General features: G+C 52.3%; 5 protein-coding genes across 5 annotated transcripts; 3 read left to right on the forward strand and 2 right to left on the reverse strand.

Moving 5' to 3' along the window:
• Positions 1 to 2,768: 2,768 nt before the first annotated feature.
• Positions 2,769 to 4,042, reverse strand: A1O5_10428 (uncharacterized protein; the record flags this gene model as incomplete). Its single annotated transcript, XM_007751004.1, has 3 exons — positions 2,769 to 2,923; positions 3,031 to 3,548; positions 3,795 to 4,042. The coding sequence occupies 3 exons, from the start codon at positions 4,040 to 4,042 to the stop codon at positions 2,769 to 2,771; spliced, it is 921 nt and encodes a 306-aa protein (XP_007749194.1).
• Positions 4,043 to 5,452: 1,410 nt separating this feature from the next.
• Positions 5,453 to 7,231, forward strand: A1O5_10429 (uncharacterized protein; the record flags this gene model as incomplete). Its single annotated transcript, XM_007751005.1, has 1 exon — positions 5,453 to 7,231. One exon carries the CDS (start codon positions 5,453 to 5,455, stop codon positions 7,229 to 7,231), a length of 1,779 nt encoding a protein of 592 aa, XP_007749195.1.
• Positions 7,232 to 7,629: 398 nt separating this feature from the next.
• On the forward strand, positions 7,630 to 9,478 carry A1O5_10430 (uncharacterized protein; the record flags this gene model as incomplete). Its single annotated transcript, XM_007751006.1, has 4 exons — positions 7,630 to 7,794; positions 7,872 to 7,925; positions 8,031 to 9,120; positions 9,219 to 9,478. The coding sequence occupies 4 exons, from the start codon at positions 7,630 to 7,632 to the stop codon at positions 9,476 to 9,478; spliced, it is 1,569 nt and encodes a 522-aa protein (XP_007749196.1).
• A 788-nt stretch (positions 9,479 to 10,266) lies between these two features.
• Positions 10,267 to 11,437, reverse strand: A1O5_10431 (uncharacterized protein; the record flags this gene model as incomplete). The annotated part of the gene is made up of 3 exons (XM_007751007.1): positions 10,267 to 10,605; positions 10,664 to 11,294; positions 11,355 to 11,437. The coding sequence occupies 3 exons, from the start codon at positions 11,435 to 11,437 to the stop codon at positions 10,267 to 10,269; spliced, it is 1,053 nt and encodes a 350-aa protein (XP_007749197.1).
• A 1,206-nt stretch (positions 11,438 to 12,643) lies between these two features.
• On the forward strand, positions 12,644 to 13,288 carry A1O5_10432 (uncharacterized protein; the record flags this gene model as incomplete). The annotated part of the gene is made up of 1 exon (XM_007751008.1): positions 12,644 to 13,288. The coding sequence occupies one exon, from the start codon at positions 12,644 to 12,646 to the stop codon at positions 13,286 to 13,288; it is 645 nt and encodes a 214-aa protein (XP_007749198.1).
• Between the last annotated feature and the right edge of the window lie 7,177 nt (positions 13,289 to 20,465).

Consider the following 20,465-nt stretch of genomic DNA (forward strand, 5'->3'; position numbering starts at 1 on the left):
CATGTCATTCACGGGGCTCAAGGCGTCACTGTGAATCTGGTATTTAGTTACACGACCACTCCGTACTTAGCCAGGTACTTGCGCGCGTCAGTAAGGCGCCTTCAGTTGACCGGCCTGCCTGCCCAACTTTTCCAGTGACCCACGGGGAGGGAGTCTCGCTCGGCGCCCCTTCAAAGCGTTAGGTGTTCCAATCAAGTTCCAGTAGCGATGTTGTACTCCCTCCGCCTTACTTATCCCCTCCATCTACGTGCTAGTTGATTCTGATTGAACACCTCTCTTATCTACTCTGAGCACGTTATGTTCTTGGAAACGATGCCAGGCTCTTTGACCCCCACGAGGCTACCAAGGCGCTAGTGATGGTGCAAGGGCAGCCATTGAGGCCGCTCGCCAGGCACACTTGAGCTCGCTCCAGCTCACCCTTGCAAACGACCACAACCTCACGATTCTTTATCTGATGTCTACTTAGTAATGCATCTATGTCTTTATCTCCTGGATCAGAGATCCAACAAGGATACGCGTATGCGAAAACTGTCAGAGATCAAGAAGTCGTCGATGGCATGCCGATGGCGTCTGGCCTAGATGTGCTCGGCGTAGCAGCTGCGGCCTCCTTACCTTATTGAAGAACGTGTTGTTTTGGTGCATCATACCGCCAAAGGCTATCTTACTCACCCTGGAGCAAAACAGTTCCAAGTTGATCCAGACATGGGAACCAACGAGATCACAATAAGGTGCCTCAACGTCTTGGGCAGGGGCAACTCAGATTGTACGGGCAGTGGGTGCGGTCTCAGATGACGCCGCTAGCATTTTATGCAAGGGCACATTGGGAGCTTCATGCACGAGCCTCCCAGACTTTCACCGAGCAAGGTCGCGAAGCTTTTGTTCGCTTCTTCGATGAATCGATGGGTATGCAATTTTTCTCGAGTTATATTCTCGATACATTGAGATTCCCCGATCGTCAGTACCTATGGCACGACCCACTTTTCAGCTTGTCCCGTCGTCACTTTTTACTTGCAACTGCACTGTGCCCGTCAGGGCTTGCACTCAAACTTTGGGCAAAACCGAGACCTAGAGAGAGGTTTACAAGTTGGCCCAGGCACTTGAGCTTCGCACCCTTGGTGGCTGCATCGGTTGGCAATGACGAGATTGTCAAATTTTTGTTATGTCATGGAGCGAATATCCAGGCAAAATACGATCAACTTGATGTCTCGCCTCTGCATACGGCAGTAGAAACCAGCCACGAGGGACTGGTCGGACCGCTCTACTGGAGGCTATTGCCCAACGAGCCTCACACTCTATAGTAAAACTCTTGATTGAAGCTGGGGCAAATGTGTCGACGGGAGACTATGGTCTTTGGACACCACTTCATGCAGCATCATTCCGCTCGGATGCGTTCGTCATGGAGAGCTTGCTTCAAGCTGGGGCCAATCTTTATGTGGTTGACATGCACGGTGACACTCCTTTGCATGCGATCTGCCTGATAGATCAGGTTCAAAACGATACAGCTGTCGAGAAGGCAATTGACTTACTTCTTGGGAGAGGCGCAGAGATCAACGCAAAAAACCAGGCCGGGATGACTCCCCTCCACTGGGCAGCATGGTGGAGGCCGCGAAAAGGTGGTAACGCCGTTGATGAGAAGTGCCAATATCAATGCTGAGGACAAAGAAGGATGCACTCCGCTTCAAGTCGCAGCAAGGAAGGGCCGAGACAAGACGGTAGAGCGGTTTCTCCAAAAAGGGGGCGGAAATCAATCGACTGGACAAGACCGGGAGCACGCCGCTTCGTCTAGCAGCTAACAAAGGGTACAGAATACGTCGTGAGAGCGCTTTTGAAACCGGGTGTGGACCTGGGAATAACAGATCACGAGGGGATGACTGCATTGGCAAGGGCTCAGAAACGGCTCACGGAGTTCTCACAGCTTCCAGACAAGGATAAAATGCCCTCGGTGGCATGGAGCTTGGATGCCGCACAAATATAGTGAAAATAGTCGGCATGTTAGAGGATGCAGAAGAGGGCCAACTGCCACCAAAAAAGTTCGAGTAGTTATTGGCGAGGCGATGTTTGGCCAGCATCTTGAAGCTATAAGCTGCGACCCCGTTAACTGCGGAAACCGAAGGCGTTGGGCTTCCTGGAAACGTCGTTCCTGTTCTTGCCTCCCCATTTTTCTTTCGACAGCCTCGCGAGCTTTGACTTTTGGCCGAGCTAATGCGACATGCTACTATGTAGGAACCTCGACCTGGGTTGCGCCATTGCGCCATGGCTGTTCTGAAGGATCCGGTAGTTGGTTGAGGTGCGCCTTTCCCCTTCCCATCTCTCCTTTTCTTTGGACTTTGGACTAGGACTTGGCCGTGCACGTCGATCGTCGATGGCCGCGGCCAGAAGACCATGCATCATGCATGCCGCACGATGCACTTTGGATTAATGTTTGTAGCTAGCTCATATCGCGAGCCCTGTTCTGCTTCGCCAGAGCCGCATCGACTGTCCTCCGATCATGACATGATCATCTTCATCTTTTCCCCGATTGTGGCCCCCGCAGATGGATGAGAAACCATTTTATTATGGCGTCTTCAAAGGAAAGTATGTCTTTGCCTGTCTGGCTGGCTGCCTGTGGAGGTGAAAGCCCCGATCAGCGGCACCACGGGGAAAGGGGGGAAGGTGGTGCGTATAGCTTTCCGGCCGTATCCGGGAGGATGTGGAGGGTTGGGGGTTCCATACATTTCCGCGTCGTCGCTGTTTATCTGCCTTTCTTTCGGTCTGCCTGCCTGGCTGGCTTATACAGCTCTGCCGTTTGCGCCAGAAAAGACACTCCGCAGGGCCTTTCCTTGGCCCACGGGCGCCGCGAAGGCACCTCGTGCGTCTTCGGCTTCCATCCAGAATGCGGTGACGACGGACATGAACACGATGAATGGGAAAGAGACGCCGTAAGCTGAAGAAAGAAAAAGGTCAAACGTAGGTTAGTTCTTTTCTCGTTCCAATCGCATCACTCTCGAAAAATGGAGCAAAATCGTGGAGCAAAAAAAAAAGAGAACTTACTGATTCCGAAGCCGGTTGTTCCCTCCGTGAGCCCTACCACGATAGATAAGCCGGCCGCGACGGCCAGGCAGGCAAGGCACCAAGCCCATGACCACCACATCAGCGTACTGCGAAATCTCGCGCTGGCATTGTACGTGGCGAGCATTGCGTGCCGGGCCGGTAAGCCCAGATGGCAGCCGTCGACGGCGAAGACGTCCTCTATGACGGTGAAGAGCGGGGGCGGCGTCAGGGAGCCACGCTTGATGGACGAGAGGGTGACGGGCGCCCGGATGCGCAGGCAGTGCGCCGCGTTCTGCAGCAGCGTGTAGCCGGCTACGGTGTACAGGACGGACGGCGGCGCCATGGCGATGACTTTTACTTTGACGTCCTTTGTCGCCGTCGCGGCGACGAGCTCGACGATGACGATACCCAGCGCCACCGACAGGACGTAATACGAGCAGTCAAACCACCACCGACCCCCGTTGATCGGTCTGTACTTTGGATCGCGCTTGATCAGTAGCCGATAGCCGCGCGAGAACCTGTTTCAAACAATTATTAACCTTTCGGAATATCTGGAGCACCCCCCGTTCACAAAGGACGCACCATTTGTGGTATGAGGTCCAGAAGGACAGGGAGGTGATCAGCGTGAAAACTAGGGAGTTGGGAAAGTCAGCTGGTCTGGACTATTCTGGACGCAACGAGTTGCAACCTTTTGCGATTCGGAGAAGAAAAAGAAAGAGAAGTGGGCATGCATACTTGTCCAATGGGTCAGAGTAGACCCATACCAAAGAGCGTAGAACAGGATGATGGGAAGCACACAGCCGTCGAAGCAGAAGCAGGCGAACCAAATGGCCCAATTCTTGCGATGGTCCGAAAGTCTATAGGGGAGGCCGGTCTTCGAAGGCAGCGACGCGGCGGCACCGCCATCGGCGAGATCAATAACGCCACCAACTCCTTCTCCTACAGAAGGACCAGGCCAGCCACGAAGAGTCCCATTGACCACCGGCGGTGGCAGCGGCAGCGGCGGCGGCATGGCTGTAGAGGTTTGCAGGGTATACGACTGGAAAACAAAAAAACACAAGGTTGGAAGTCACGTTCTTATTGCCATGCGTAATTACACGGCAAGGATGGGTCGAAACATCAACAACAACAACAACAATCACTTGCTGATGACGACAAAGTTCTTTGATAACCTACTGTAAGTAGCCCCGATGGCCCGGAGATTGGCATCGCAGGCTTTGGATGAAAAGGGAGTCTCCAATATTTTTGGGTTCTTGCGGCCCACGTTGCGACATGGCCGTGGATGAGTGGACAGCCTTGTGCAGGACATGACCCAGAGGGGGGGGGGGGGTTTGATCACCGTGATGATATTGGTGGATGGCAATCACCACCAATAGTTGTTCCCCGTATTACTGGGGAAGCCGCCTATCAAGAGAGATTCAGACTTGGGGTAGTACTCGGTATCGAAAAGGGCAACCGTGGAATTGTTTTGGTCGCTAGATATTGTCGCATGCATAAGGGTGGCCGCGTTATCCCATGTTACGCGGCTGATGAATTGGTCTGTGCACGCCGGGGTCCGAAACCCGTCTTCCAGCGGACTTGCTGTTATCAGGGGGGGTTTTCAATAAAAGGTGGCATATTTGGAGAGAAGGACGCCTGATCATACTTATGAGTACAAGTACTGTGAGGATGCTGCTGAACGGCGAGGTTGTGCGAAGAGCAGCTCTTGTCACGACACGAGCTCGTGCTTAGTTCCTGGACATGTCCTGATCAGGGGGGCCATGGGAGCCATCTTAAGCGTCGCTTTCCTTAGCCCTGTCCAGCTGTTTTCCTCTTCAAGCTTGAACTGCCGGTCACTCTCATCCGTCCTTCTCCTATGCCATATGCCAGGATACGAATCCGCCATCGACATGGACGTTTGCTCAACAAGGTTAGTACCTGGGTACCCCAAGCTTCGCTTGAGCTTCGGTATCTTTCAACTGGTTAGCGAGTACATCTTGCTGGAAGGTGCTTCCTCGGGAATCTACTCGGTAAGTATCTGCATGTCGCTGCGGGTTATGTAACGAGGTCTGTCGCGGTGGATTTCGTTGGAAGCAACGAACTACTGCCCGATCTGGCGTGGCTGAAGGTGCTTTGAGGTGTTTCAGAAATCTTAACTGGATGATGCGATTCAGGGGCATGGACGGGTGACGGTGCACCAGAGACTTTGATGAGTAATCCTCCTTTCGGTCGTGTTACATAAGCGGTAGCCTCCTACCAACATGTGGCGCGAGCAAGCGAGGTATGTACCATCGTTACAGGCTGAGGCTGTACGACCAGATCATCCCTTTGCATATTTGAGATAAACGACTGCTGGAGGATGAAGCAGCAAACCTCACCGAGCACCGAAGTTGACGGATTGAATACTGTCGAAACACAAATCCATATCTAAGTATTCAGCAACATGGCACCATCGGCCCGATCGAGGCCAGATCCCGAAGTGAGCAGTCCTTCAGCTAGTGAAACTGCAAATGCCCTCCAACAAGGGTCCGAAGAAGGGCCAGAGGATGCGCTTGCACAAGGGGGATTCTTGTTCGTCGCGTCCACGGGTCAAAAGCAGAAGGACCGCAAGCAGCTCCGAACGCTGCGCGCACATGTTATGCACAATTATCTGGAACGAAGTCATGCTGAGCAACAAACGGCAGACCCAAAGAAGGCCACTGTGGTTTCGTTTGCAGGAAACAGACTGCAGACTGACAGACAAAGAGCTGCTGCAACTGGCGGGCAGAAGATGAGGTTTAGAATGCGATCTGGTGAGCTGGAGCTAAGATATCCCCACCGACTTCGAAAAGGTAAGAAGAAGACCGACCGGACGATAGAGGTAGGCGATAAAGACGCCGGGACTGAGCTTCCAAAAGACAAGACAGAATCTCTTGTCAGCACGCGGCGGGAGGGAGCCGCCGAGTCCGGATTTGTACCTGGGATGCCGGTGACGTGGATTGGGTCGCGAAATATCGATGTTTTCGGTGTCCTACCGGTCCGCTTGACGGAAGAGGACGACGCAAGGCTTTACCTGTTCCGCCACTATGAAAGGTACCCGTGGTGTCCGATCAATGGACAGAGTACATGGTCTGAATTCGCCATTAGCGACCAGCTGGTCTTTCATGCGACAATGTACAGCTGGGGAGTGCATTTCCGGCATCGCCGACCAATTCCCGACTCTCAGGAAGAAACGAAAACACTCCAACATAAATTGGCAGCCATCTCATTAATCAACGACCGTCTGTCACATTCGCAACAGGCCGCGAGTGATGAAACCATCGCGGCGGTGGCAGCCCTGACCAATATTGCCCTTGTGATGGATTCATACGCTGAGGCCACTAAGCATATGGCAGGATTGCACGCCATTGTGGAAATGCGGGGCGGCATGTCGTCTCTGAGTTCGGGGGTTCAGCAACATTTGCAACGCTTGATCAGTTGGAACGATCTAATATACTCGGAAGTCTTTGACGAAAAACTGCGATTTCCACCAATCGAGGTGTGGGATGAATCATGGGCAGCCTTTCAGCGGCGCAACTTGTCTGGAGCATTGCCAGGTCTGAGCCGCGCCGAGCTGAGGGCGGCGGGCGTTCCTCGTCACAAGGTCCTAGATCTCCTAAACGACATTCGAAATCTGTGTGGTGCGGAGCAAACCAACCCCCTACGCACCACTGGTGAAGAGGGAAGGATGCGGCGCGGTGATATGTTCCATCGGGTAGAAAGAAAATTGAGACTCATCGTCCAAGCGGACACTGCACCGGGGAACAATCGGTGGGACGCGACGGTTTGGCGGGCCGTGTCTCTGGCGGCGTTGCTCTTCACCCACCACCACTTGCGAGGCAACCCGCTCAAGTACCGACATTTCAGTGTCTTGTCGACACAGCTTTACGACACGCTCTTGACCATGGACGAGGACCTCACAGAGTTGGACTTCGCACCGGCCATGTTGATATGGATTCTGTCGACGGGAGCGCTGACGAGTACTCTGGCAGCTGTTCACGCATCATTCGTCTTTATGCTGGGGAAGGCATGCCACAGACACGGGCTGCTGGACTATGATCAGTACCAAGGGACTATAAGCCAGTTTCTGTGGACGGGCCAGGCGGACCAGTCGAGACATAGCCAACTGTGGCTGGAGCTGGAGCCAAGTCTGCAGGCGAGAGGGGTTTCATCCTACCGGCAGCAGTATGTATTTGAGATATAGGTCTGTTGGGTGCTTATCCGAAGGTCGAGTCAGATGGAAGTGACCTCGAGGAGAGATGGATATGTGGATATCGTAGTTAATATAGTGATGGGTGTTGGTGGAGATGAGCCCTTATCTCCGAACCGTGAAATGCTCGGGAAAACACCGGCATCTGTCTTTTATTCCAACCGCATCTTCACCCTCGACGGACCACCACCATCTCTCACCATCAACTCACTGTGGTCTCCATTCATCTGGTTCATCGGAAACATGATCGAAGTCTGAAATTCTCCGTCGATGTCTTCACAAGATTAAGTACAGAGATATACCATAGCAGACCGCCGAGTGGCCCTCGATTCTAACCCCTCCCCGCTGGTTTATTCCCCCCCCGCGCTGGCGCCCCCACTGCATCTCGCGCCATGGCTCACTACCAACTCCTGGACTTGGCTCCTGAAGTGCTACACAATATCTTCCAGAACGTTGAACCGGCAGACCTGGCGTCTCTAGCGAGGACATGTCGCCACCTAAACACCTGCATCAGAAACGATGACTTCCTCTGGAGACTCCAATATCTGGCCCGCTTTGTAAGAAGAGTCGAGGCCGGCTCCCTCCGTCATCTGATATTGGAGGAGCCGCCTGCTGACCCGGGTTGAACCATCAGGATCCCCCAGTAGACGACGACACCAAGTCCTGGCGAGAGAGACTGGCTCGTCTGGTGAACCTGCAAAAGATCCTTGAATCGGATAACGCCGAGATAAAGGCATGATCTGCTCCTTGGTCTCAGCAAGCCATCCCCGTCTCACTAACGTTTGTGCTGCAGACCCAGTCGCTGGAAGAAGTGCTTACACAGACCCTGAGGCTGGCCCAGCAAGCCACTGCATCATCCACCAAGATTACCGACTTCCTATCAAATCTCTACGCAAAGGGCATCAACATCACCACTATACTCTGCAGATCTAGCCTCTTTGCCCGCGCCCGACCTCGACAATGGCCCGCCGCATCCTTGGAAGAACTGCGTCAACTCTCCGCTCAACTCCATGTTCTGGCAGGCACGAACTTGGACGCCCCTTGGCCGACCGGGGCTGGTCGATTGTGTCCACATGTCGCAGTATCTCCTCTTCGTGCCCCGTTTGATGATAGCTACGACGATGACGACTATGACGACCCAGACCTCGATGAGAATGACCAAAGCGAAGAAGAAAGTCATCTCCTCCGAAGCAACCCACGTCCCATGCGAGATGTGCACCCCTGGGCACGATCCCGAGTGTACGACTTGCGCCGATACAACCATCTAAACATGTGGGGACCCTTCACTGACGACGGCACTCAACGTATTGATTGGGAGAAGGTACAGGCCATCATGATCGTCCTTGGCTATAATCACAGAATGTACACCGAACGACGCGGATTGAGCGACACAGACGTCCTCGGCGGCCTCCGCGGTTCTCCCCCACGATCGACGGGCGAAGGAAGCAGATCTTCAGCCTCGTCAACCCGACCCAACATCTTCAAACCCTGGGAAAACCCCTTCTCCGGTATCGCGCCCGACAGCTACGTATCGTCCCCGCTTACGGGGAAAATCAAACTTGCTCCCAATCCCAGCCTGGACGCACTAGACCCCTATGGTGTCACGGGGACTTGGATGCGCATCGTCTGTTTCCTCGACTACAATGACCTGTACCGGTTCAATTTCGAAAGAAACATCGACATTCCCATGGATCAGGAACGGGAGCCCATCACGACGCGAGAGGCGTTCCGACTGATCAGCTTGCAGCTGCACGTCACGAGGATCGAGGAGCAAGAGGAGAAAGGCGAAGACGGAGAGGATTTGCTCCCGGTGGTGTATTTCGAAGGCACCAGTCGGAGTACCTTTATGGCGTGGGATCCCAACGCGCATTCCAGGATAAGAGGTGAGTTCCCCTATCCCACCTCCTTCCCTCCCTGGCTTCCTTTCCGCCTCCCGCTCTCCCGACCGAATGCAAACCTCGCTGACAAACCTCGCTCACAGGCTCCGTCCGCCAAACCCCCACCAAGGCGATCCGCTGGACGTCCTTCTCCATCTTCCATGGCGAAGAGCGCTGGCGCTCCGAGGGCGTGCAGATCGGCGGATTGCGCAGCGCCCGCGGCATCTTGGGCAACTGGTTCGACAAGGACTACGACGTGCACGGCCCCGCGGGACCAACCGCCTTCTGGAAGGTGTCGGACGACATGGTCGAGGAGAAGAGGCACAACTTGCCACAGATGCTGCAGATTTTCATGGCCGAGTAGATCTCTCGGACGGGTGGGCGGGGGTGCGTGCGGGAGAGGGATTGAACTGGATTGGATTCGGCGTCATAGAGATACATATTTTTGCTGTTCTTTCTTTCTTGTCATTTTTGTTTCCTTTCTCGTCCTTCTTGCACAATCTTACACACAAGCGCGCGTGCGCGCTCTCCCTCCCTCCCTCCCTCTTTCTCGCTGTGTCTCTGTGCTGTCTATCACCAGCTTGAGGTCAGGGCCAAGGCGGATACTACATACCTGCAGAACATACTGGTAGCAACGGGCTTTGCCCTCGAGAAGATTGAAGCCAAGAATGAGAAAATGACTGAGAAAAATTATTGACTGGTATTAATCACATGTCTGCTCTCCTTCACTTCATATCACTCAATTCAAGCGCGCCGTCCCTTTGAAACGTCCACCAAGTCGTTGGAGGGCTTTGAGGTTTGAGGTGAACAGGCTCCTTACCTCCTTATCTCCCTACCTCTCTACCAACCTAGAGACATATATGCCCAAAAAGGGTACAGGTACTCGTTCGTTACAGCGATGTTTGGCGTTACCACGCCTCCTCCATCCCCCTTCCCACTGGCATTTGCATTCACATTTCCATACCCAATTCGTGCCCGATTTGCAAGGTATATCCTTCATTCAGCCAATACCAGGCCCGAACTCCTCATGACAGGGGGAAAGAATTGAACGCCGCGCAAATGTTTTAAACGATAGAAACGAACCATCCATTGAAAACGCCCGCTACATGGTATCCACAAGAAAGAGAACTGACACTGCTTTTGACATCTCATTTAATCAATTTCCATCCGGTTAGCGACAGGCCTTGGCGCTGGGAGTTTTCCGCTGCCCGATGGTTCCATTTCAGTTGCGAAAGGAGCATATGCGCTTCCTGCCATGGGTTTCTCATCATCCTCGATGTTCTGCGGCTTGTTGACATAGGGCTTCAGTCCTGTGTTATAGTTGTGTGCGCAAACGCAAGCGTAGGTAATGGTGACAAGGATCAAGATGATGGTCAAGACAGCAAAAGTGGTGAGTTCCTTTCGCGCCGGCAGATAAGGAACTTCCCACCCCGGGGAGTACATGCGGACCATCTTGAAAATGAAATAGGCTAGACCGCCGAAGTAAAGTACCTGTGACGTACAAGATTAGGGGTATGCCGAAGAGGGGAAATTGGCGGTGTACACTTACAATAATAACAAGGGTGCCCAAGAGAGACTCTTTCCGGACGAACCAGGCGGCAGCCAGAAGGATGAAAATGGTGACAGGCATAGCTGCAATGGTGAGGGCGAACTCGATTTGTCGTTGGGTGACAATGACCACGAATTGGACAGTAAATCCGAGGAAGAAGAAGAAATCGAACTTCAACAGGGCGATGTAGACCTGGTATTGAAGATAGCGTCGTTTCATTCTCAAGTCGGCCGAGATGCGTTTGTAAATTGTCCAGGCAAATTCGTCATACAGCTTCCAGGCGCAGCCGGCCATGAGCACTGTGCCGACCGCCAAAATGCACGGGATGGCGATCAAAAATGGTTCGGTATCTGACCAAATGTTCTTACGGATATAATCATCTTCGGCCAGCTGCAGAATTGCTTCTCTGATCTGGTCCATCTGCACGGAGCCATAGATGAGCAGGCCGACATTGTACATGACCAAGCCAATGACCTGAATGGTATTTTTCATCCGCAAAGCGTCCCAGACGAGGACTAGCTGATAGAGAAATCCGAAAATATACAAGGTCAAGAATGTCGGGATTGTACGAGTCGACGTCTGGTTGCCCGGGATGCTTTCGAGGTGTATCTGGAAGTGAGCAAAGACATAGCTGGGGGGGAAAAAATGGTTAGCAGTGGTTCAATTGTCGAGTAGACAATTATGGCCATACCTCTCAAATGCCAGAATGATCATGGCCTGGACCAAGGCGATAAGGGAGAAGGCCCATGTCCATTTTGAATTTGGCCGATACATGATAGATCTTGATCTTCTCTTGTCAAAGTCGTTCATCGCATAACCCCCGCGATGGTGATAGCCTCCGGGCAAAGGGTGATAGGTGTCAGGCTGGCCTCCGAGGAGGGAAGCGCGAGACTCGTGAGCGCGAATTTTGACGGCTTGAAGCGCAGCTGGTTATGAAGTTGCCTCTGGATTGATCTGAGCTACCACAACTACGGTCGGTTGTGGTCCGGCTCAGCGACGTTCCAACGCTGAACGGAAACAGGGCTGGCGGTGATACAGGGACGGAACTGCAAAGATTTGACGGCGACAGAGAGGGTCAAGTGATGGCTTCGACGCTTCAGGGTCGGCTTGGGAGCGCAGAAGGCAGGGTTCACTCGGTTCGAGGAACTGGGTGCGGCTGAAACTCAGGAGGAGGGGAGTGGCAGACGAGGATTGGTCCAAAGCGCGTCTGGAACGGGCGAAGCTGGCGGGCCAAGGCAGTAACAGCAGCTGGAAAAGACTCGTTGGCTTGGTTGGTGGAGGCGACTCAAACTTGGCGGTTGTTCTGACAGCGGGCAGTGAAGAAGAATACCTTGGTAGAGCGAGAGAATAGGAGAAAAGCGAATGTGTACCCGGTAGAAGAATGGAATTAAGGAGAAGCTTGATGGTTGAGACAGTTGGTTACAGTCCTGGTAGATCCCGTCAGCTCTAACTCTTGTAGGCACACAGGGACGGATGTTGGAGGAGACTGCAAGACCGGTAGGCAACTGGCAGAGGCTCGGGGCTGCCCGAACTGCCAGTTGAGTTTGAGATGGGCGTGGTGGGCGTGGTGGGCTGAGCGAATAATACCAGCATTGCACCAACATGGGCCTTGCGCAGCCTGAGGGTCCTTGGGACGTGGGGGCCCTTCCACTGGCCTCTATTTTTGGGGGCGCAGGACTTTGTCGCCCGAGTCGAGAGTCGCGAGTCACGTTCTCCCCAAGCTCCCAACGGCTCCTCAGCTCCTCGGATCAATTGTCGGAATAATTCAGGTCTCGCCGAGTCGCGTCTTCCTCTTCTGACGCCAAAGCTCGATGCAACTACTTGGCGAGTCGGCCACACCAAACTCACAAACCTCGAATCATTCCCCCCCCCTTGTTGTGTGTTTCGAGAGCCTGTCCACTCCATACCCCGCCACACGACTCTCGGTCTCCCTCCCCTCTACTCAAGGACTCGAATCTCAGACTGTAGAGACACAGATTCATGTCAATCACAAAGCTCCCCCTCCAGCAGCTTGCTGCTCAGCTCGTCATCTCCCCAGCTCCAACTACTCTGGGTGAATCAACGGCAGTCTTGAAGAAGCTCCAGTCCCTCGGCCCTGTCCTCTCTTTTATGACGCGTCGCGCCGTTGTCCCTGGCAATGCTGAGCAGCTGGAGATGGATGTCGTCTTCTCATCTCGCGCTGCTCTCGAAAAAGCCCAACACGCGAGCCCCTTCACTGTCAAAGTGAACTACCATCTTCCAGATCCAAAGCTCCAGGATCCCTACAATGTTCGCAATCTCCAGTCGAGAAGACAGCCTCAGCCAAAGAGTATGACCTGCCATGTCCGGGTCCACGACGAGTACCTGCTTCCTAGACGGAATATCCTTTCTGGTGGCTTCTCGCCGAGCCTCAACACCAGGTTATCCCAGAGCCTGACTGATTTGAATCCACCGCCAGGGATTGCAGCTGGACTGGGCGTCTTTGACACTGACAGCATGCATTTTCGCTCAACCGCTCAGCTTGTAGAAAAGCCTCCAGAACTGATGCAAATGTATCGGTCCCCAAATCCAGACCAGACGAAAACCCAGCCGGCTCCTTCTCTAGGCTCTTTTGGACGTGGCCATTTACCTGTAAATCAACGTTGATCGGGTTCTTTAGGCCCTGTCATTGATTTATCGCGTTCCATGGCCGCTCTTCACTGGCCATACGCCTCCACGATATCTGAACTTGATCGACCTCGACGCGCCGTCCATAGATGGCCCGGTCGACCTGCCACAGGCCTGTGGGAGAGATTTCCATTGTCCTGACGTATTCGACCAGCTATATTTCTTCCTCCGGGCATGCGTTCTCTCAATGTGGACAATGTCTCGTCCTTGATAGACATGGACGATGCTCGAAGAGAATGACACCGGTTATTGCCGGAGACTGATGCAGCTGCAATTGAAGCTGCACTATGTCTTTCCCGAGTCAGACAGCCCGGACTTCTGCACTGTGAAAACTATTAGTTAATCGCCCTGCAAGAGAATGCTTCGACCAACCTTCCGTTGAGTGCCGAATAACGTGGAATGGACAGATACCCCTTCTTGGAAAGAGAATGTGGCGTCTCCTCGATTTGCTCGCTCTCAATGACGACTCCTTTCTTTTCTGCTCTGCGTTGGACGGGTACCTCCTCGCGGTGCAGAGTGTGAGTATCCTGATTCCGAATCGGGTGAAACCAAACCCTGTCTACATATATATAACATGCAGCTCTGGACTCAGAGCTGATGCTGGATCTGTCGAGTCTTGTAATGTAAGTTGACTTCACAACCTCCATATTCAATTTTGGCCTTCTCAGCATTTTCTTCAAGGCACCAAAGCAAGGTCTACCTCCATCGACCTTCGGAGCTAGTGCGCTGCCCAGCTAATCTGAAGTTGACGGAAGATCCATCGGCCGGCCATTCCAATCTGTCTGTATCTCGGCGCCATCAGTTTCATTTCCCGACGTGCCAACCGCTTGACCTATGGAAGTTGCTCAGCCGCTGGTGGTTGAGCGGACGATTGCTCCGCTCACGCCGGAAGCAAGACGCCGTGGCGCGACTTCCCAACTTCGAACACCAAGTGACAGAGGTCATTCAGGCGGTACGGCAACACGACGACCGCCCCCAAGATACTCAGCAACCACCCCAATATGTGGACCAGGGAGGCCTCCGACAGACTGTCACGTCCATTGTCGAACACTTCCTTGTCAGCTGCGTAGTCACACACACGCCGAACGTAGGTCCAGACGTGAACAACGCCCCGAAGGGACCTCCGTTGGTCCAACAAACGCAGGAACTTCGACGCCCGCCATACCAACAGGACAAATAATGGGTGGACCAGGTCCGACCACCAATCCCGGGTTCCTCAACCTCGTCGGCCTGCCTATTCAAGGGTTCAAGGACCCACCGAAGTCCAAAGGAGACCGCGAAGGGGATGCCGCCCAAATATGGATCCTGGTAATGGAAGACCAGCTGGAGCGTAAGGCCACCTTGCAGCACCGACCAATCTCGGGAGAAGAGAAGGTCGCCTTAGCAATCTCTTATTTAGATGGGACGCAGCTGCATAGTGGACTCTCATCACGAGGGACGAAGGCGCCCTCCTGGAAGGGGAGAGGCTTGACACAGTTGATCCGATGGTCCTAGGAATCCTGTAACCAACCTATGGAAGTTTCCAAGGATTACCAATAAGGGGAAGGTCTCATCTTCATCAGGCTACCCGATCTGGCAGCAAATGCAGGTCAGTGAGAGGCCGAGTCCTTGACAGGTACAGACACATGACGGCGCGAGAACAGTGCTGACAATATCGTCTCAACGCGCGGCTTCGATTGGCGATGTTGCGATCGGACATGCAAAGCAAAATACAACAGGCCACGCCCCCTTACATTAGTCCACGGTCGTGGCAGTGGTGGCGACTCTAGTGACGGCTTAGCGACAAGGTCAGCTACGACGCAAGCGACAATAGTACCACCAACGAGAGCAGCGACGGCAATCACAACGAAGATGAGCATGAAGATCACCCCTGAAAATGGTCTAAGCAGCTGCACATGGCTATTGAAAAGCGAGTTAACTCGTATTCTCGCGACCAAAGCTCGGAGGAAGCGGACCGGGGCAGGCTAACTGCATTCTCCAGCTGTCTAAAAGAGTGCGTCTTCAGATCACAGACCGATGTATCTCGAGAGGCTCTTTAAGAGATGAAACAAAACTATTCACGAAGCCGGTTGCAAGCTACGGGCCATGATCTGCAAGCAGGAGCCGCTCGTATTCTGATGCACCGTTTATCGAGTGACGCAGAAAGCGTATTATGGTGCGCTTAGGGGCCGCGGGTTGCGAAACAACCCTCAGCGTCTTTCCATACGGCCACATAGGCCTTTTGATGCAGGGCATCGTGGATCAACCCCCACCGCTAGGTCCCTTCAACCACACCCAAGAATCCATCCTCTAAAACACTTTGTCGGCAAGCAACTCCCAGATTCCCCCCTAGCCACGCAACATTGCCGTACGAGACCGCTGCATCCTTCGGGGTAGAGTGGCACGGACCCATGCCATCGCCGAATCAGCTACCCGAACTAAAATACCTTACCAGCCTCGACCTCATCGAGAGAACCAGGGATGCAACAGAAGGAGGTTGTCAACATGGTGGTGCCAGCGGCCGCGACAATTCTACAGCAGCACCTTTCGGTAATAGTGCACATTGTGCCGGTGGTGCCTCTGTCTAGGTGGGGCCTTGTACATTCTCAAGTGTCTGTTGAATTCATCCGTGATTGAGTTGAGGCCCTCCAAATATTATATATATATATATACATATACGTCTTGGTATCGCGGGCTACTCCGGCCATTCACTGAGTGAGTCATACCTTTTTTGTCATCAATAGGACGGACCGACTTACTAACCAACATTTGCCAGAACAGAGTTCTGCTTAATGGAATCTCCGTCTTACAGCCAATCGAGCCTCTTTCAATGAGGGATTGCACTTTAGAACGCCTTCACTACGCCACCAAACCATATCTCAATCAAAACTGGAAACAGCCTTCACCTGCAATGCGAGTCAATCCTTTGTCTCTGAGGTGAAGCTGTCCGTATGTGGTGGCGAAGATCGATCGAGTGCTGTGCTCGCTGTGAATAGCGTGATGAACGTCCTCATTCTGGGACAAATAGGGTCCAAGGGACTAATCTCGCACGCCAGATATCCTGAAGGGACTCCTAGCTTGTGGAGTGTGGATGAGGACGGCAGTGGGTTCTGCATTCTAAGAAGCACGAAGCCCGATGGGACTTTGGCATGTCAAAGCTTATGGGCAGTAGCGCTCAATTCCCGTCCGAAGGAGAAGCTGGACACTAGTCCCGTGTCGATGTAGTGACTGAAGGACAAGTTGGACACCAGCCCTATGTCGACATGATGACCGAAGGACAGGAGTTGAAGTCCAGCCCCATGTCGAAGCAGTGACCGAAGGAGAGTGCCACTTGATTTGGCAGCCCGAAGGAGAATTTGGATACCAGAGTGTCAATGAGGATGGCAGTGGGTTCTGCACTCCAAGAAGCATGAAGCCCGATGGGCCTTTGTGTACCCTACCTTGCCATCGTGTTACCATCATGTTGCCATCATGTTGCCATAGTGTTGCCATCCCATCGTTCGAAGTCGACGTTCTGATCGACACGGTCCGACCTTTCCTTTGTTTCCATGACCAGCAGACGAATCTACTGCCGAGGCCTCAGTTGATCGTTTACTCCGGGACAAGGAAAACCTTCCTGAAAGCTTCGACGGCCTCCGTGTTCGCGATACTCCGAGATCCTGCCAATTATACCCCTTTAAAGATCGAGCCTCGCGATGGAAAGCCCTCAAACCTCGATCTCTTTCGCCATGGAATCCTCTAGGTCTATTCCATCAATTTTGGATATCAGAGCTCTTGGAAAAAGTTTGCAAAGAAATGTATTCTTACGGATATCGCGAACAACTCTCGAAAGGCTTAAATAAGCCGTGGAAACCTCTTTCAAAGCTCGAACCAATTCACTTTTTTTTGGCACGCTTTTTCTCTCAGCTCTTCACAATGATCCGTTTCGACAATATCTATATAACGAGTCAGGCTGTTTATCTGACCTATCGATCTCAAAGAATAGACAAGATATCTTCAAAATGACCCGTTTTAAGGATCGAGGCGAAGGTCCACATTTGAAGGCTCCTTATTGGTTCAAACTCGGCGATATCCTACCTTGAGCGAGTGTATCCTTGGAAAACTATTTTCACTCGAACTTTTGACGCCCCCACGGCACACTTGGAGAAACATCAACCGTACTTGATGCTATAGCAACGATATCAACACGCCAACTGCCTAGAAGAGTTGTCGGTGAAGGACTCGATCAATTTCGAATCCATCGACCGGGATTTTACGCTCCGGATGCATGTCGAGGCCGGACGCATCGAGTTTCACCTTTGTATAAACTCATGACCACCTGGACATGGATAACTACGCCGGTATATGACTCGTACGCAAGTCCCATCAACCGGCTGGATATTCTAAACAACCCTGTAGAGCTGCGCCACGAAGAATACGAATGGGACCGTCTGCATCGAGAGTCGCAAGGACCATGCGAAGAATATGATCCTGCCTTCCGCGAGAACGAGGATCTCTCTCTCAACGTTTGATGGCACTCCGCCTGTTTCCGTCAGCATGGATGTGATGAGGATCTCATCTATCACAGCCCAAGCAACTCGGGTCGATCCGAGCGGAATAACGATGCCTCCGCCACCATCTCACTCAACTCGCGTCGACGGCGGCGAAACACCTGCAGTGCCCTCGGTAGCTCAAGAAATAATAAGTACACCAAGGAGCAGGGGTATTTTCTCTAGTACCACGCGGTGGTTTTGAAGATGTCGTGGCCCAAAGCCATCGACAAATTCAATAACCATTTCGGCCAACTGCGGGACAATTATGGCATTCAATCAAGGTGCTGTCGGGTCTCGAAAATCGAGAAGGTGGAGAAAGTCCGAAAACAGGCAAAAGACTTGGAGCCGCTACCTCAAATGCGAAGTGTCTGCCGATCTTGACGAAACCCAAGCTGAATTTTTCAAGAGGGCGGGGGAGTGGAGCAAGATTCTGGCAACCACATTTGGGAAGAGGTTGTTGATGAAATCTCGCAAGGGAGGAAGTTTGGACCAAGGACGGAACGGATCCCCAACGGACACAGAGGGAGAGAAGAACACTTTTACGAACAGGCCGAATACAGACGGACTGCTACAGTCCTTGTTCTTTTTTGAACGGCCAAGATTCGTCTGTCGTGAAGCCTTCACGGGAATATTGTCTAAGCTACCTCCGTCAATTGATCGATCACCCTCCAGAACCGGCTGTACCTTACTATGTTGGGCCTTCACTTTACACTGGGCCACTTGTATGCACATTCGAATCACTACTTCATGCGGGTCCGTTATCTCAACCTGATCTCATCCCCGACGAAATACACCCCCTACTGGCATTCTGGCGAAGCAGGCTCGAGAACAGCATTCCACTGTGACGATGGGAATTTTCGATCCTACAACCTAGTTCTTGCTGGTTGGAAGCTCTGGATCCTTATTCAACTCAATCATACTGCCAGGTTCGAGGCCTTTATTAAAAGGACTATCCTCCGATCTCGGTCCTTCCGCGCTTGGCCACCTAGTGGCGTGGCGAATGTCCGCGACAACAGATGGAGATTTGCTAGCAGCCCACACACTCAGAAGCAGCGACAACGACGGCGGCGAAGCAAAGGGAAATGGGAAAAAAAAAAAAAGCAAAGGAACAGGATATTAGAGCTATTTCCTAGAGTACTTGATGAATTAGGTTTCTTGGTTAATATATTAGTTCCTTGTCTCCTCTTGTGGTCCCGAATTGGGGCCAAAGCGGGTAGGGCTGAAATAAGCTATAAGGGAGAATACTCTATTGGCTATATAGATCGCTCTACCGCTTCGAATTCTCGAGATTTCTTATGGGCGCCCCTTGGCGCCCGCATCTCCACAAAACCTTGGTATTTTAAAATTCAACTAAGCGTTAGTTTAACGCCCTCGACAAGGCGAGTCGAATGGTGTTATGGCGTCTTGGTGTGACTTTATGTTGGAAAAAGCTCACCTGGCGAACTCCTCAATGATTCCTGAAGGGGCGTCTATTCGCCCGACCTCATGCACACTGACTGGTCCTTTCAGAAGACTGAGGTTGCGTAGATCAATCAATTCTAGAAATGCACACTTCATAGCCACCTTATTGTCTCCGATCCCGAAACCTATCAACGATACAGTGGTATCGCAGCTGGAGACATCGCAGAGGGAAAGCATCCCGGTTTCTTTCTCCTGTAACCCAAGCACTGCCGTCTATGATATCTGGAAGGATGGGCTGGGAAAGAGAATGATGAAGGGATAAGAAGGTGGCAAAATAGCATTGGGAAATAGAAGTAGAATATTGTAATATGTGGTCTTGGAGAAATTGTATATTGATCTGTCTGTTCATGTGAGACTTCTGAGGGATCTTGTGTCCTATGTTAAAAGTACCATACTCTCGATTCCGGACTCGGAGATTGACCATGACAAGCTTCCAATCATCTCTGATTTTCACCAAAATGCTCTAGCATCTCCAGAGAGCCAGAGAGAAGGTAGCCCAGAGCCTGGGAACAGAAAGAAGCTCCGGTGGTTGTCATAAGGCGGAAGAGGAATCACGTTGCAAAGATCGCCACCAAGTTAACGGTTGCCAGTTTTGCTGGCCGTTTGATCGCCAGCACAATTTATATCAGGAAGGCCTCGTCATGGACAGCGTTGATAGGACAGCGTTGCTAGGAATTGAATCCCTCAGGTGCTGAGTCCTGGCTGTGACGAGGGATTCGATTCGGCATCGACTCACACTCTTAACCTATTTATGCAGGATACTAGCCTATTTTGAAAGTGCTTTTTCAACGAAAAGGTATTTTGCTGAGGTATAGGAAAGTGCCAAACGTAATGTGTCCGTAAGGGGAGACAAGGCTTGGAGCAGACTGTAATGTACCGTAGATTTCAGGCTACAGGATATGTAGCAGCCCCCTGGTGTTCACTGCAACATTGGGTCTAGCCATCTGCTTCAATCTATACCGAGTCTCGTCAATCTCCTACCCTGTATATCCTAGGTGACTTTTAGCAATCTTTCAATCAGCTCTAACAGCGTCCACACAACATGGTAGAAAGTCACCGAAGTATTAGCCCAGGTTCTCCGTGTATTTGTAAAACTTCTCTTCAATAATGGACTTGAACGGGGGAAAACCGCTCTTCCACAGGGTTCAGGTCTAGTGGGAGTATTCATAGGCTATTCTTGGCAC

This window comes from Cladophialophora psammophila, assembly GCF_000585535.1.
Source record: "Cladophialophora psammophila CBS 110553 chromosome Unknown aczJe-supercont1.20, whole genome shotgun sequence".
Classification (NCBI taxonomy): Eukaryota; Fungi; Ascomycota; class Eurotiomycetes; order Chaetothyriales; family Herpotrichiellaceae; genus Cladophialophora; species Cladophialophora psammophila.